The sequence below is a fragment of the Thermobia domestica genome, chromosome 11, assembly GCF_964235325.1.
Source record: "Thermobia domestica chromosome 11, izTheDome1.hap1.1, whole genome shotgun sequence".
Classification (NCBI taxonomy): domain Eukaryota; kingdom Metazoa; phylum Arthropoda; class Insecta; order Zygentoma; family Lepismatidae; genus Thermobia; species Thermobia domestica.
The window spans coordinates 195,570,636-195,588,025 of record NC_137464.1 but is presented as its reverse complement, the minus strand read 5'-3'; the positions used below and the strand labels follow the sequence as shown (position 1 = coordinate 195,588,025).

The 17,390-nt window shown below is 34.4% G+C and overlaps 1 protein-coding gene across 1 annotated transcript in view; it reads right to left on the bottom strand.

Moving 5' to 3' along the window:
- Nucleotides 1-263: 263 nt before the first annotated feature.
- The window catches only part of LOC145664634 (uncharacterized), a 503,737-nt gene continuing 486,610 nt past the window's right edge, over nt 264-17,390 (bottom strand). The window contains exon 4 of the mRNA XM_081731469.1: nt 264-643. Coding sequence (XP_081587595.1) covers nt 313-643 — 331 coding nt within the window. The 3' untranslated portion in view covers nt 264-312. The remainder of the gene's footprint in view (nt 644-17,390) is intronic.

Below are 17,390 nucleotides of genomic sequence, written 5' to 3'. Positions count from 1 at the left end.
TTAGAGAATTGAAAGATGTGTATTATCGTATCAATTCGCCTTAATAGGTCACGTTTTTTGAGTTTGTTTTTTAATACAGGTGGGCTTAGTGAAGAGCCTTAACTTACTGAAATAAACTGTTTATTATTTATAATAGAACTGAAACTTACTAATGAGCACCCTCGAGAAAAACATAATTGAAGTTAGAAATAAAATAATTTGCAATAGATACAATTGCTGAGTGAAAAATATTATTTTTTTTAAACATGAACAATAATTTTAAGAAAGAAGAAACCACTGCGATTCTTGCGCCACTTCTAATGTCTACTACAATTACTCCAATATGTGCAAATTCTCCATAGAAAACGCTGGAGAAAGGCGTGAAAACTTCTGTTTATTTTTCCATGTTGTTGCTGTTTTGTTTGGACCATCACGTTGTTGAAATCTACCATTACCACCACCCACACCAACACAATGAATTGACACAAGAGATCCACTTTTAGACGTGATATCCATTGCGGTCGGATCAACAGGCAGGGAATTTACATACTCTTGCACACTGCTGAGTGACGAATGGCCTTTCATCACATGATGATCGACCAATGACAACTTCCGGTCTACAGGAGAGGCACACTCACTGTCCACCAGAGCCATTGCTTCATCCCTAGAAAGAAAAAAGCAAAAATAAAAATACAAACCGTACACAAATTTACATTGATACATAAAGATGATTAATGTTAGCTAGTAAGTTTGAAGCGTTAGTACAAAACTAGAAAACACATGTGCATCTTCAATAATGTTAGGTATCATATTCTTAAATGAAAAAATCAAGGTATTACACACGAATGGTAATTGGATATTCGTTAACTAGTACGGTGGATTCCACATTTCCTTTACAAGCAATTTGTGAATAGAATAAAGGTATAATGATATGGTCGTTCCAGAACTGGCAAATATACAATTCACAGTGAAAATCTGCAGCTTTCCAAGACTGGTAGCATATCACATTTTAAAACCAAGAACAGATAGTGTGCTACTGTAGTTTGGTCTTTCTTAGAGGTGATATAATATGGTAGGGAAGTGGAATCACAGCAAAAAATTTTACTTTCTCTTCATTTTATTGACAAATTCCTCATAAGGGTCATTTGGGCCTTATCACTCCAGTTAACGGATAAAAATATTTCGAAATCAAAAGTAAAATATGTGTAAAACTTTTCCGTGCTGTGTTCAATTGTATTGCTAAGACTTGTCTGAAGTTTAGAAAATTTTAAGAAAATAAAAGGATCAATTTCATTATATATACAGTCACCAACGAATACGATGTGTGTGTATAGGTACATATACACACATCTTACATATTGTGGTGTCAATATCCCTCGAATGAATTGAACCGCTTATGGCACATTTTCTATAACTTTACAGAGAAGTCCGTTTTTTGTACATTAAAGAAAACGAAATTAAAATTCTTCCCACACCTTCCTAAGTTAATCACAAAAAGACGATTTACATGTAGTTTCGTATACTATGCCTTACTAATTTTTGCAGTTTACTGTATGCATGATGTAGGAAGTACTGAAAAATAGTGTACACACATTCCATATAATAACCCTATACAATTGGATATAGTTGCAGTCCTTGAAACATTTAAATACATTGTTTTATTTATTTAATAATTACCTGATCCAGTAGTCTGTAATAAAGAACAATGTCGTTATCACAACACACAACAGTAAACTGTCAATCTTTAATTATCTAGTGAACGTAAAACTGTCAGTCTGTAATCAGCTAGTGAACTCCTGCTAAATAATTTATAATATATTAGTCTGCTATCAGTTAAGTTACAAAATGTCAGCCCATAAATACCGAATTAACTCATAAGCTGTCAATCTTCAATCACCTGGAGAACATGAAGACTAACTCAGTAACGCATGAATTCAAAAATATTTCATCAACAAGGGGGTTCAATCTCCCAAACTCATATATTTTCATGCTTGCATAGTATATCTTAATGTTATTCATTCTCTCATAATATCTTGTTGAAGGGTAAGGGTTAAAATCCGTAAACCTTCCTTGCGTATCTGATAGTATAAACTGTTAGTATGTAATAACTTAAATAATGAACATATTAATGAATTTATTTTTATTTGCCCGGAAACAAAGGTAAAAGAACACAAGAATAATTCTGTTCAAGATTACAAATACAAAATTAACGAAATCTTCAGACCAATGACCCGCAATTATTCTGAAATAAGGTAAAGGGAACAAATGATAAATCCAAATGATTGATCATGGAAGATACAGAGAGATGGATACAAGAGGAAGGAACAAAAAAACTAAGTCCACTGTCTCGACGTTGTCCAGCGTAGTGTTAATCTACCACTCTATACTTATGCTGAACATATGAGTGAGTGGTGTGTGTGAAACAGAAAGGAAGAGTTTGTGGGTTTGGGTACCTTAGTATATACAGGGAGCATCTATTTTATTAATGTTACATTATATTTTGCTAAAGTTATATTATATGTAAAATCACATTTGTAACGTTGATTATGAGAAAACAAGCCCTTGGGTTTTATCATCATCAACTAAATAAATAACTAATCTGCACATTTTTGTTCTAGTCATTCATAAAATCTTTCCACCTGTAGAAACTTATCTTTAATATACATTTTAACTAATCAATTTTTTGTGTTATTAAACTTTATTTTGATAAAATAGTATTTTATTAGGTATTTAGTTATTTAAACTGTGTGTGTGTATGTGTGTGTGTGTGATCTTATTAGGAATTGTGACTGAAAGAATGCAAATTTTAAACTGTTGGTATGAAAATAATAATTAGTTGGTTGATCAGATTGTTTCATAAATAAGGATCATGTGTATCTGGTTAAGATTAGAAGAAAAGATAAGAGAAACACATTGTTTTTATCTTACACTAGAATGAACAACCTTATAATTAGAATATAAGAAAAAAAACCTTATAATTTATATGTATTCGTTTTTTAATATGATTTTTATTTTTTTTTGATACAAGAATTATATTGTGACAAGCGTACGTAATATTTTGTATATTATATTGTGACTCTACATTATATTTTAGATTTGCATGTCAATATATGATTGCATTTTAAACAGTATGTTTGGAACTATTCTCGACTTGGAAATGGTTATAAGAATTTAACTGATTAATCGGATAGAGTGTTTTAAAAAAGAAGTTATTTGACATTTATTTATTATGCTATACATAGTTACAGGTAGAACTGTCAGAAAAGAGGGCATTTATTCCGAAGTTGGTCGTCTGCTTGGATTTCGACAAAATGGGTAATAACAACTATGGAAATTTTAAAATAATCCATTTTTAAACCGCTTTTAAAGGGTATAATAGAATATAGAGTAGGATAAAGTAAAGTAAGGTAGGGATATGTAGGATAGGGCAGGGGCGGTTTAGCATAAGCGCTAGGGAATTTTTGACCCATTTTGATAAAATTAATGCTCGATATTTTCCCACAATACAACCATACAGTAACCTTGCGCGAAGTAGTTTCCTCCCCTTGCCTAATTGTTCCATGATTATATCCGCTCATAAAAATAATAAACACAATTTCCGTTCTCTTTTTACATTGTCAAGCACACACACGAGCACATTGCCTATTTCTTTCCGGTAAATTTTTAAAATTTTGCTAGAAACGGACGCCCAACTTTGGAACTTAAGCCGAAAGAAATTAATGTGTATTTAAAAGGTGTGTATACTGGTTATTTAAGAGTTTACCTGTACATGAATAGAGTAAAAACTTTTAATCGAAAGAGATATTTACGAATGATAAACAAGTAAGCTAAAATACTTAACATTATTTAGTAGTTGGTGAAACATAACCTAATAGATTTATTTTTCTCTTTTGCTTAACACAAACTTCTCGTATATTTTTTTTAACTGGACTCCATAATTCAATATAAGATATAGGTCAGTTACGAGAACTAAAGTTTAACCTTAACACTTAATGCTGTTTTTAAGCAAAAATGAAATTGTTTTTCATTCAAGAGTCAGTATATACGTAGAGTTAATTATCTGGCATCACTTGCTATCATAGCAAAATATAATATCGGTTAAAATATTATATTTTGAACTAACAATAAATATAATGCATTTTGTTTGTTTTAAATTTTAAGAAATATATCTACATTTAATGTGTTTTAATAACCTTATTTATAAATTATTATCATAAATTTATAACTTTCAAAATTAGAAAAAGATAACTTAATTAAATGTACAGTTCTGTTTGAATATCTTAAAGTTAAAAAAAAGGCTACTTCTTACGGAAATAGTATTCAGTTCTACCTCATACAGCAAACAGATAAATATATTGCTTCTTGAGGACAAGCTAAAGTTTGTTGCAACTTTTGTCCTTAAGGACTCTCGAAATAAAAAAGTATATATATAAAAAAGCGAATGGCCCCAAAGACTAGCAGTTTATTGGATTCCGATGTCGTGGACTGTTTCGTCCTTCTTTTCTGTTGTTTTTCCATGCATTCTTCAAGTGCTAGTAGATCGCCACTAAAGGGATCACGAACACAAAGAGACAAGCTTCGAATATAACCGTACATTCTCTTTCTTGTATTTCTGTACTATTTTCTTTATGTGTGTGTGTGTGCGTGTGTGTGTGTGTGTGTGTAAATCAGAGTTGCCAACGAGAAAAGACCAATAAGTACCAGGTCAGAAATTCAAAAGTTCCTAAAAATAAGTGTCAAAATAGAAAAAACTACATACAAAATATTACTTTCTAAGATGTTACAGCATCAAAAATAGAAATTACTTACAGGTAGTAGGGTATCGGGTAAAGCTTAAATACTACGAGTATTTAAGAGTTTATCATCTCTACAAGAATACACACACCCGCTTTTAACTTTCTTCTGCTGTTCATATTGACAGCCAATTAAGTTTTGGTTATCAAGTTTTGGTTCTCACTAACCTGTTGTAAGTTGCACTGTCTCTATATTGGTGACTTTCGTATAGGATATACACAGGTTTAATGTAAAATTTAAAAAAAAAAGATAATTTCAGGTCAGGTTGCACTTATTGGAGCATGAACTACTAAATAGATTAAGTAGGTTTCTGCAATCAATATGATTATGAAATAGCGTTCTCTGTATGGTTCCCCGACTATTCTAAACTTAATGAATTCAACTTCAAGTTTGAATTTTGAATATTATGTGTCATCGTATTTTCTTGCGTTTCCATTAATGTCAAATCTCTTGAAAATAGTTTTTAACTTTATTTATGGTTATTATGAGAGTTATGGAGTTCTTGTGCGTAAATAAGATACAAAAAATACAGCACTTGATAGATAGACGTAACTCTTTCTAACTCTTTGAGGAAAATAGGTTATACTAATTTTGATATCACATCTGTGAAACGAAATATGCAAATTAGTTTATCTACGGCCATTTTACAGCAACAGTTCGCATAATTCAATGAAGAGAAATGTTACATGACTAATTCTAGTAGTTTATACAATTGAAGCGCTTAGAGAATAAAGGTGTTATGTTACATTTTTCGAAACGTTGAATTCTGGCTTTTTGTGTATGTGTTATATGTTAGTCATGCCACATAACTCATTTATTAACTCCTCGTCCCACTGAAGAGATTTGGAAACGATGAAGGGTATGTTAACAGACATAGTTGTGAAAGTTAATTTTCCCGAAATGTACAATATGTTACATACCACCTTTATCCTCTAACCGTTTTAGTTAATATAACATTTCATGCTTATTCAGTTAAAAGAAAACTAAAATATTTATATTGATGTGATAAATATACAGATATATTTTGTTCAAAATTCTTACAGTTAAAAAATATCTCGTGGCAGAATATACTGTATATTCGAATCTTTATATATAAAAGAAGACATCCTGACTGTCTGATCAACGCCCAGGCCAAACTGCAGGACAGAATAATAAAATTTGAACAGTGCATAGGATTCATGACGTAAGCTACCTTTAGGAACTTTTTTTTTTTTGAAATTTGATTAGGAAGGGAGGCAAATAGGAGTGAGAATCATTATAATAAAATGTCCATATCTCCGAATATGTGAAGGGTAGAAATATGAGACTTAAACATAGATTTGTTATTTAAAATAATTAAAGCTGTGTTCCATTATTATTTGATATTACCCCTAGAACGAAAGGAAAAGGCTTGGTAAAAAAAAAAAAAAAAAAGGTGGTGTAACAATTGTTGTAATAGAATGACTGTATCTCCAACCCTTTAAGGTTAGAGAGACATGAAATTCAGTATTTAGACTTTTCATTTACAATAGTTAAAGAGATGAGTAAGCATTTTTCGATGCTTCCTTTAAGAAGTAAGAATAAAAAGTGGAGGCTACAATTGTTATAAGATGGCCATATCTCAAAATCCCTTAAGATTACAGACATGTTAATTAAAGACTTATTCCTGCGTGTTTCCCTTAGAAGGGAAGAGCAACGGCGGGAAAACAAAAAGGATGGGGGGGGGGGGTTGCAATTGTTATAATAATATGACTATATTTCGAAATTTCTTAAGATCAGAGAGACGTGTTAGCATATAAGAGGTGCGAAGCCCTAGGCCTAGGAAATTCAGTGGTCTGGGGGCGGAGTTCTCAGCTAGCCGAATTCCAGTATTAAATATGAATGATATGCTTTACTTTTAAGTATAAAACTACGGTTTTCTACCATTATAAAACAATACGACTCAAATATTGTTATTATAAAAATGGAAGCTACTCCATTATAGGACAACATGAGCAAAAGAAATTCTATAAAAAATGTATCTCTTTCGTTATAGTGGAGCACGTGCCGAACAAAATATATAGTGATATTTGTTTGTTACATGAAAAAACATTCGAAATAATTTTATATATAAAAGAGATTTCTTTCGTTATTAGACAATACGTGCCAAACAATTTTCTACATATAAAGGAAGGGATCTCTCTAGTTCTAGGACAACACCTTCGGTTATGGGACAAGTATTGAACCATTTCCTAGGCTATATACATAAAAAAAGGGTCCTCCTTCGTTATAGAACAACACGTGCCAAACAATTTTGTATAGGAAAAGGGATCTATTTCTTTATAGGACAAAAGATGCAAAATAATTTTTAATAGAAAAGAGATCTTTTCGCTACAGAACAAGTGCCAAACAATTTTCTATATAAATATTTATGATGTACTAATGTATAATAACATTATTCATTTCGAAAAAAAAGTTTTCCATTGACTTTTAAAGCTGTTTTATAACATACTGCATAAACAATATATCTAATGAAATTTCTAATAATTTTTTTTATAATATTTGAATGTAATGTTTACTAACAAATTTACTCTATGCATTTTTGTTCTAAATACGAATCACTTGTAGAATAATTTTGTATTGTGAAAATTTGACTAAATCTAAAACCCAAATATAATGACCCACATAAATCGCTAATCAAACATGCTCATTGCATTGGTTTATTTGGTATGCAAAGTAAGCTCTTCAAAATCTGCCACTATTTAAGTTCCACAAATATTGAACGAGTTTTATCTGTCGCGTAGAGATTTTATTTATTTATTTATTTATTTATTGATAAATTATTCAAACCTGGAACTTCTTCGTATACAACTAGGGAATAAAAAAAACCTGCACACTATCATATTGCATATGTGTACGAAGTTTGGCGAGGTTTATTATCATGCCAAGCTTGATCAAAGTTCAATTGGTTTACATTGTTCGCGCATTTATAATATTGTCCTTGTGTTGTAGATCTTTATAAAGAGAAAAAAGCAAATGAAAAATGAACAGACAGACAGTCAATTTAAAAAAAATATTATTGTTAATAAAGCGTTTTTGAACTATGACATTTGTTTATTGAAATAACCTACTCTAACCTATGGGAAACGTCTTTGATAAACATACGTGCAAAAGAAAACAGTTTGTGTTGGTTATATTTATGTTACAAATAACCAACATAAGTTAGTGGTCGTATAACTTAAATAACAGTGAAATCTGATCAAAACACCATGTAACTTGAATAAAATTAAAATCTGAGCCAAAAAATCATATAACTTAAATACAAGTGAAACCTGACCTCCAAAAAACTAATTATTATTAATGTGTTAGTATTTCGTAAGAAAATCATTGCCTTTGTCGAACGTCGATGTGCCAGACAAAGACAATATATTGCCGAAACTGTACGCAGTTCCAAAATTAGAGTGGGCAACATTCAGTTAGTTTTCATAATTAGCAAAGTAAAAGATCGTCATTTTATTGTATACTGGAAAATATCCAAATAGGGCAGCCAAGGACAAAACTAATCACTAAATAACATAACATTACTCAAGGTATGACTTACGTTCATATCAAAGTACGATGAATAAAAATAAAAAATTAGAATACCTTAATACTTCGCGTTTATAATACACCATAAAATCCCATAATAAAACTAGTACTAAATTCATTGTGAAGTTATCGAAAGTGGAAACCCTGCCGGAAATTTTTGCTTTTCTACTTTTGTTCCAAATAGTCTTTTGTTCGTTCCATCGAAATGTTTGCAGCGGATTTATAGCTTGTTCTCCTGATCAATTTCCCTCGGTTTCCCCACTACCTGTACAATTCTTTTTACACAACAGAACAAAATAAGTAAATAAAAAATAAAAAAATATATAAAACAAAGCACAAGGTTAGAATTCCTATAGTGATATATGTGCTTTTTTTCAAGTCTCGAACAATTCAAAGGAAAAACAGAACGAAATTGAAGAATACCTCTGATGTATGTACGTGTTTGTGTTTATTTGTTCTTAGAGTACTGTATTTGCTTCATATATAAATAATACTCCACTAGGGATACGCCCGAGACAAGGTTTGTGGCTGTCTCGTCTCGAAAATGTGCCGTAAAAGTGATGTCTCGACTCGAAAATGTATATTTCTCTATTAAAAGAGCCCTGTCTCAACACGAATTTTGTCAGGAAAATTCTGTCTCGACTCGTCTCGTGCGCATCGCTATACTCCACGTCTAAGACTGATCAAATTAAAATGAGAAAATGGAAACTCTAATATTTCGCGTACAACCTTATCAGGTTGGAACGGTAATATCAGGTTGTTTATAAAGTAATCAGCCTTTGGAGGTTAAAATTGAGCATACAATTATTGTAATTTGAAAACAATATTACGAAACTATATATGGAGTATTTTGTTCGACGATCCTCTGGAACTCTTCTGGTAACACCATAATCCCTTCGCTATACAGAACTTCCATTGATTTCTGGTCCAAAAATTGTGACACCAGATTTCCAATGGCATCTTTTAATAATAACTTAAAATAATTCAGGTAGTGGAAAAAATATGACAGTCTCACAGTGCCCTGATTGGGCTATACAGTGATTGGACTAAAACATGAAGTCAAGTACTCTCAACTTTTTGACTTTCGTTAAAATGTATGCTATGCGACGCTGTTAACATGATATAACGACACCCTTTCTGTTGATCACTTCCGACCGTTACTTTTGAATTACTAGGTGCGCTCGCGCAAATTCATTCTTCCCGACGACAGCTACTTATGATGCACGATGCCCTTCCAATCCCGACAAACGAACAGCATAACCTTCCTGAGAGTCCGTGTGAGCTTTGAAACAAACTGGGTAGTATCCCATCGCTTTGACCACGGTCTCTTTCGCAGATTGTACTTGATTATCCACTTTTTCATCTTTTGTGATCAACCACTACAGAAACGGCTCGAGCGCTTAACGTTTCAGTACAAATTAGCAGATAGACATTCGATCGAATAAACGTTTTTGAGCCAGTTCATGTGGAATCCAAACGTTGAACTTCTTTTTATAGTCTGCTTTCTTCAATCGGTCTAACACTGATTGGTGATAGATGTTTATGCCATCACTGATGTTGACTGTTAACATGCTGGTCTTACTCGACTTTAGCCAAAATATCCTTCAAATTTTGAGAATTGGTTGTCCTCTGCGAGGAGTCTACGGCACCGAAATTTCCGGAACTGAAGTGACTGTTGCCTTTGATAACGTGTCTCGTCCATAAGCAGCACAAATGTCTTCGTAGGCTTGTGGAACATTTGCTCCTTTATTCAAATAAAATTAGTAACATGTGCAGCAGTTTTGCGGAAAGTTCACTTATATTCATACCCGAAACCTTGTATTGCTTATAAGAATTCTATGTCAAAATCTGGCACACACGTCTCACTCTAACCACATATTGGATGAGAACGTTAATCAAGTGATCAACATAAGAACTGCAAAGCGGTGTTATACAAGTAGATCAAAGGCAGCAGATGGACAAACATCTATTCCTCCGTCTGTAGAGGTGCTGCCGGAAATATTGACTGTCACATTTCAGGCACAGGTATTCCTGAAAAATCTCGTTCAATTCGAATTTAACTTATCTAATTGGATGTTTGGATGTTGAATCCAGGGTATTTTTTGTTGCAGTTCGTCAATGGTTGATGGGTTGTTGTAACACACCTTGCTTTCCAGGTTACCTCACAAATAAAATCATGACTAGAAGGTGTGTAGAGCCTAGTTCTTGTATAGCTTCAACTTAACGATTTTCAGGACGCGCCAAAATATTGTTCGTAACACTCGTTTGCTGCAGGAGACACTCTGTGCACTTTGTTTGAGTCTGCAAGATTTGCTAGTGAATATCTTCCTTTTGCACCTAGGTACTTTTCCAAAGCGAGTATTCATGTTCCTTACTCATATGAATACTCACGAGCACAGATCCTTTTCGTTCAAAATTCTTTATAACTTGGTATGGGTAGGTTGGTAGGTGGATCACAATTGAATTCGGGACGAATATTTTCTTGTACTTTATTCAGTGGTAATCGTGAATAATATTCCTCTACGATGAACATATTGGTCTCTTTCGTTAGCGACATTTCCGTGTCTACACTGGTGCTTAGTTTTACCTCAATTGTGTTTCCTGCACAGCTTTCAGGTTGTGTTTTTCACTCTTACCATTCGTGTTACATTATGGTGGACAAACACCGTGTGTGTGGGGTTTTCTCGGAGTTCTTCCGTCTCCTACCACTTTCTTCATTCCACCATGTCATTCATTTCTTACCATCACCGTCTCCATTACTCTAGCCGGCACAACCGTGGGACGTAAGACTTACAGATTTCATTTTTCATTTCATTAATTTGTTTGTCTTGGCACAGACTTTACATATTTTTATTAACAATATAGTAGTAACTTTGTGTTTCTTTAATTATTTTCTGCTTTCAGCTATCTTATTATTTTCTATACTTTATTATTATATCCGACTCTTTAGTGCTTTTTTTGAGTTTGGTTAATATGATTTTTAAATTTTTCTTTTAATTGTGTATTTTCTACGCTTTGTTTTGGTTTATATTGTTTGTTGATGTAGCCTACTAGACTTCCATATTCTCCACAATAAACTATCTCCAGCTGTACTATAGTATCCATTCAAATTCCTTCCGAGGTAACACTCTAAGATTGGACTTTATTTAAGACTGTTAAATATTTGAGAAGTTACTTCGCTAAGCAATATCTTGTATGAAGGAATCTACCAGATTCATTTGATTGTAAAGGATTTGGCTGATTGCATAATGATAAACATTGGCCATATAAAATCAATGTTCGTATTTATTTGTACAGTTAGAAACAATATCAAGTATAGGTTGGAGGTATAATAAATGATAGCTTCAACCTATACTTAATATTATTTCTGACTTACAATATTTTGTCATTCAAGAATAACACATCAAACAGAAACTAGATTTAGTACTAAATCATTCAACATAATTTGGAATCACTCATTACAGAACAAAAATTCATCTCAATGGTATAAGGTACGAACTCTTGGATTTTGAATATCCACACAAGAGAACACCTAATGCAACTGATATTACCATTGGTCAAATGTTAATGACAATTCAAAGAGCGATTGAGGGTGGTGGTGATCAATCATTTAGAAAACACAAAATAAAATTTACGTATATATATATATATATATATATATATATATATATATATATATATATATGAATACTTTTATTTCAACATTTTTGTATAAATTGCAATGAATTTTGCTATAGCGATAAGGGGTTATGAGGTACATATACGTAAGAGTGCTTTGTTTCAAGTCGCACGATTACGCCCTATACACTGAGAAAAATCCATTATCCGGACAGCGGTATATTGTACAAATACAAGGATTCGTTATGTTTACTAAGGAAATCTGTACGGAGCGTACTTTATCCATATACTACAGAGGTACTGCCTTTTACCCGCTTAGATGTTACATCATGTCGCTGCAGGATGTCTGACATCTAACAATTTTCCGTATTTTACATACGTATACGTATGTTAAATACTTCAGCTATACGTTATATACGTCCATCTGTGTGTAAGATCCAGACCGCCTATAGACACTCTTTCTTTCGCCATGGCTGACGTCATTGAACTACCGTCTTTTGCTTGCGAAACGAGGTTGTTTACAAACGGAACAGAAGAGAGGAAGGAAACAAAAGCCTGGGTAAGTACAATAGTTAACTATTACTTTAGTTAAATATTCCATTAATTATATATTCTTTTAGTGTAACTTGCTTTAATATAGTACTAAGTAAGTAATGTAGTTTATGACTACAATTCTTACTATTGTAACTCGTAAATGATTGAGGAGAATGGAATGGGTGAATCTGAATTTTGAAAAAACTTTGAATATTAATGTTTTGAAACATATTATGTTTCAAGGTAGCAAAATGAATGTTATGTGTTTATTCATTCCATTTTATATGTGACGATTTATTACTTGGTGCAGATTTACTACAGGACTGCTTAACATAATTGCTAATAAACCGTTTTCAGCGCGGAAATTTCCTTGTGTAGTGAAGATTTAGGATTTAGATTTCTGGGCTTTCGGCATCAATGGCCTTGTTACCCCATATGAGGGATGACTTTCCTCGGCGAGTACACTATCCGGGGAAAGGAAGGGAAGAAAGGATTGGGGAAGGAAGAAAACGGCCTGGGACCTATATGTTAGGTACCACTCCGGCATTTGCCTGCTGTGAATGAGGAAAACCCAAGGAAACCTCATTCAGGATGGCTGGACTTAAAATCTTTTGATACTTTTTCGACCGAGTTCTCCCCCGGGATCGAACCCGGAACCGTTCGCACCGAAGGCGAGAGCGCTAGCGACTACCCTACGCGGGGCCACTTGTGTAGTCTAGAAAACTCATTTTTACTAGGATATTTGCAAAATTTTTTTTTTTTTTTTTTGCTTTTAGTTTAACGCCCCATGATTGTACATCAATGTAAGAGAGAAGGTGACAATGAGATACATGATAATGGTGGAATCAAGAAAATGTAAGGAAACTGGAAAGTCTTAAGAATAACCACACCTACAGTGTTCACCAAAAGGCTATTTGTCGGGAGTAGGAATCGAACCAGGGACCTAACGCGTCAGAGGTAAGCGCTCTACTACAAAGCTTTCTTTTGTTTAAAGAACTTGTTTACATTGAAATATATATATTTTACGAAGATACTGACATATTTTACAGCCTCACTGAAATTAAAAAAAAAAAAAAGTAGTCAGGGAGAGTTTACTTGTCAGATTTTTATTTTTTAATTTAATTTATTTTTATTTTTATTTATTTTTGCTTTGTTATGTTCCCTAGTTAATTAATGTTTGGGTTACTGAAAATTAAAACCTTTTTAGTATTATTGTTATGTCATCACTTTGGAACCAAAAAAGTTAGATTTTTTTCTTGTGTTTTCATATAGGAAGTTGGTAAGTTTGTGCCTTAGCATTGGTTTGGTTTCTAGAACGTAATTGAAGGTCATGTTGAGTTGAGTCTTGGCGGGTTTAGAGTTCGTGAAGTGTCAGGCACTGCTTGTGCCCCTGTCTTCTGTCTGTGATGTTTCCTGGCTTTGGGCTGTGAGGTATTTATGTTGAGGAGTACCAACGCAGGCCGCGTGATATACAGGTAGCTACAATACAGCTTCAACAGCTACGAGTGCCAGGTGTTCATCTTTCGTTACGGCGTGACTAATGCAGTATAGTACTAGGTTCAAATTCTATGGGTGGTAAAAATGGTCGTGGTGTGGTAAGAAATACAACGTAATTGTTATTAGTTTATTAGTGTTTCTTCATAGTATAGTTTCACTATTTCTAGAAGGAATTAAGTATTAACGAAGTAATAAATAAGCAAAAGCACACTTTGATTGGCGTTAACTATTTCTCATACTCCATTGAGAATGTTTTGATCCTCAGTTGCGCAAACATCCAGTGTGCGTTTTTTTGTTTGCTTACACTGCCTTATAGAAGAGCTCCCTCGTGGCTAAGTGGTTAGTGAACACGCCTTTGGCGTGGGACACCCGGGTTCGATTCCCGGCCGGGAGCCGCGGTGGCTCAGTGGTAGAAGGTTCACCTCTGGTGCTTGGGGTCCCGGGTTCGATCCCAGCCCCGCCAAGTGAACCTTGTGGTGGACAAACACCGTGTGCGTGGGTTTTCTCGGGGTTCTCCCGTTTCCTCCCACTTTCTTCATTCCACTATTTAATTCATTACTCATCACCGTCTCCATTAGCCTAACCGGCATAACCGTTGGACATAAAACTCAAAGATTTCATTTCATTTTTTCGATTCCCGGCCGGAGTTTATGTGGTTCGGATTCCACGTTAATCTGTAGGTCCACGTCTCATACAGCCTTGCTGCTGAAAGGAACGTTAAAATCAAATCAGCACTGTTTTACAGATGCAATTGTTCGATTCCGAGTTCGAATGAAGCTTTTTACGGGCAGGGGGCGACTTTTATATATACAATCCAAGGATTTTAGTTATTAGTCAGTGATGCAATATATAGACCTATATACATTACAAAATTGAAAGTGACTATGTTTGTGACTCTTAATCTCTTAAGAGCTGCGGTGGCTCAGTGGTAGAGCGTTCACCTCCGGTACTTGGGGTCCCGGGTTCGATCCCAGCCCCCGTCAAATGAACTTTGTGATGGACAAACACCTTGTGCGTGGGTTTCCTCGGGGTTCTCCCGTTTCCTTCCACTTTCTTCATTCCACCATTTCATTCATTGCTTATCATCAGCGTCTCCTTTAGCCTAACCGGCATAACTGTGGGACGTAAAACTCAAAGGTTTCATTTCATTTTTTCTTAATCTCTTTGGAATCTTGTACTTAGGCTCACGAAATAACTCGACTCATCCATTGTAGCTCTCTTCGCAACCAGTTTCCAAAATGTTGGCAATAAGTTTGCGAAACGGGATATGACGACTCCAATTTTGGGTGAAAAGTCGCTATAAAAAATAATAGAGAAATTCATTGTCTATAAGCATTGTTTTAAAGTTGTAGATGTAAATTAAACAATATGTTCTACTCACTGGCGCAAATCCGTGGGGGGGGGGGATGACGGATACATGTCCCCTCCAATCTTGGAACTGAGGGGGACTTCTCCCCAATAATCCGATTTGAAATGTGTTTTTTGGGAGAAATTTGATTATTTTTGTCCGATTGCTACAAAGGAACGTGAGATAAAATAGATGTCCCCCAGAATAAGCCTCAAATCTGCAGCCTCCCAACGCTGAAGACAACTCGGATCCTCCACAACATTGTTTTTCAACTTCATAAGTATTTTGGACATCGTCAAAAAAAAGTATGGTAACGGTCTTACCCCCCCCCCCCCAATGTTGAAGACAGATTTGCGCCGCTGGTTCTACTCACATCTTTGTAAATAGGGCGCAACCAATCCTTTAATTCAGGGATCATTTCAGGTTGTTTCGGGTACTTTTGTTCATATTGTGGTCAAAATAGTTCCGAAATAATTAACACTACAGTACTTACGTTAAGCAATTTTTTTGTAAAAGAAAAAGTGCAGAATAATTAAAAGACCCCAAAGGACAAATATAACAAATATCTTCTTCGCCTTTATTCACGCAATCTATAGCTAATCTTGTTGCTATCGGTAATGATGTATTACGTGTGTTTCTCAACGGAAACTCTGCGAACTAAAGGACATCAAGTTTGTAGTTGTTCTTCGTTAGAGGGCAAGGGTAACATAACAATGCAGGATTGTGGGGCAGTGAGTATGCTGTATTTCCAAACTCTTCATCAGTTGCGCTGATTAAAACAAACAAACAGAAAAAAAGAACGTAAAAACTGTTTTGAACTAATAATGCTTCTCTACAGATGAACATTTTGTTTGGAGCAAAAAGTCGCTAAATGTGTAAGTAGGTAAATCGTCATTTAAAAATCACCCAAAAAAGTCTCCAATCGGAAAAAAATATTTTTTGTCGCTATCGTAGGGCCACCATACGTCCCGTTTTGACCGGGACAGTCCCGTTTTAGTGGCGTGTCCCGGCCGTCCCGTCAGTAGATGGAAAAAGTAGTATTCGTCCCGTTCTATGTAAATGAAAGAAGTAAATAACAAACCCAGTATCTTTACTCCTTTTAAAAGTATTAATAATTAATAATAACAAAGAGGCAAAAATTGAACTGAAATTCCCTATATTAAACATACTCTATAGTTCGCAGTACTGCTCGAAAGGCAGCAGAGGTTTTGGCAGTTGGTTGTGTGTTGAACAAATTTCAACGTGTCTTTCCTTTTTCATAAGTACCCGCTCTGTAACAAAGAGAGAGAGGAGGAAATCTGATATCAAGGCACTGATAAGAACAAAGGTAGATCTAAAAGTCTAGTGTTGCAAGAACCTGTCCCGTTTTTAACTGAAAATTTTATGGTCAACCTACGCTATCGTTGAGGTCGAATTCCCCTTATTTAGCGACTTTACCCAAAATTGGCAACATTGACCCCCACCGAACAACCAGGGTTGAATTCAGGGGGTAGCCCGGGGGGAATCTCCCCCCGAAAAAAATTCATTCCCCCCCGGAGAAACTCCCAAAATTTCAGTCACAAAATGTAGAAATTACTTCACCCAATTATTTGCTTTTCTGTCCGTGTACGTGCAGACGAAATCCGATCTCTCAATATACATATAAATGACGCAGACCCATTCTATATAAATGTTAACATGTAACATCTAAGATAGAATACCAAATAGTGAATAAAACTTGTATTTCTTAACGCTATGACTGAGTTTGGCAGAACATGAAATTGTTAACTGTTGAAGAAAGGTTTGTATTTTAGTAGGTACTATACTCTCGCCCTATATTATATATTAGTAGGTAGCACTAGCACAGGTTGAGATACGAAAGGAAAGATAGGGAAGATCTTTCGATCATTCCATATAATCTCTCATGTCAGCAGACTTCAGTTCTTGAAAATATACAGTTCCTACATTATTTGAAATAGGGCGCCTAAATCCCATTTATCGCATCGGAAGTAACAGACGTAAATGTGTTTTACGATTGTTAAAGTAAACACATCTTTCTTTAATTAAAAATAATTCAGTTAAAGGGTGAGATTCA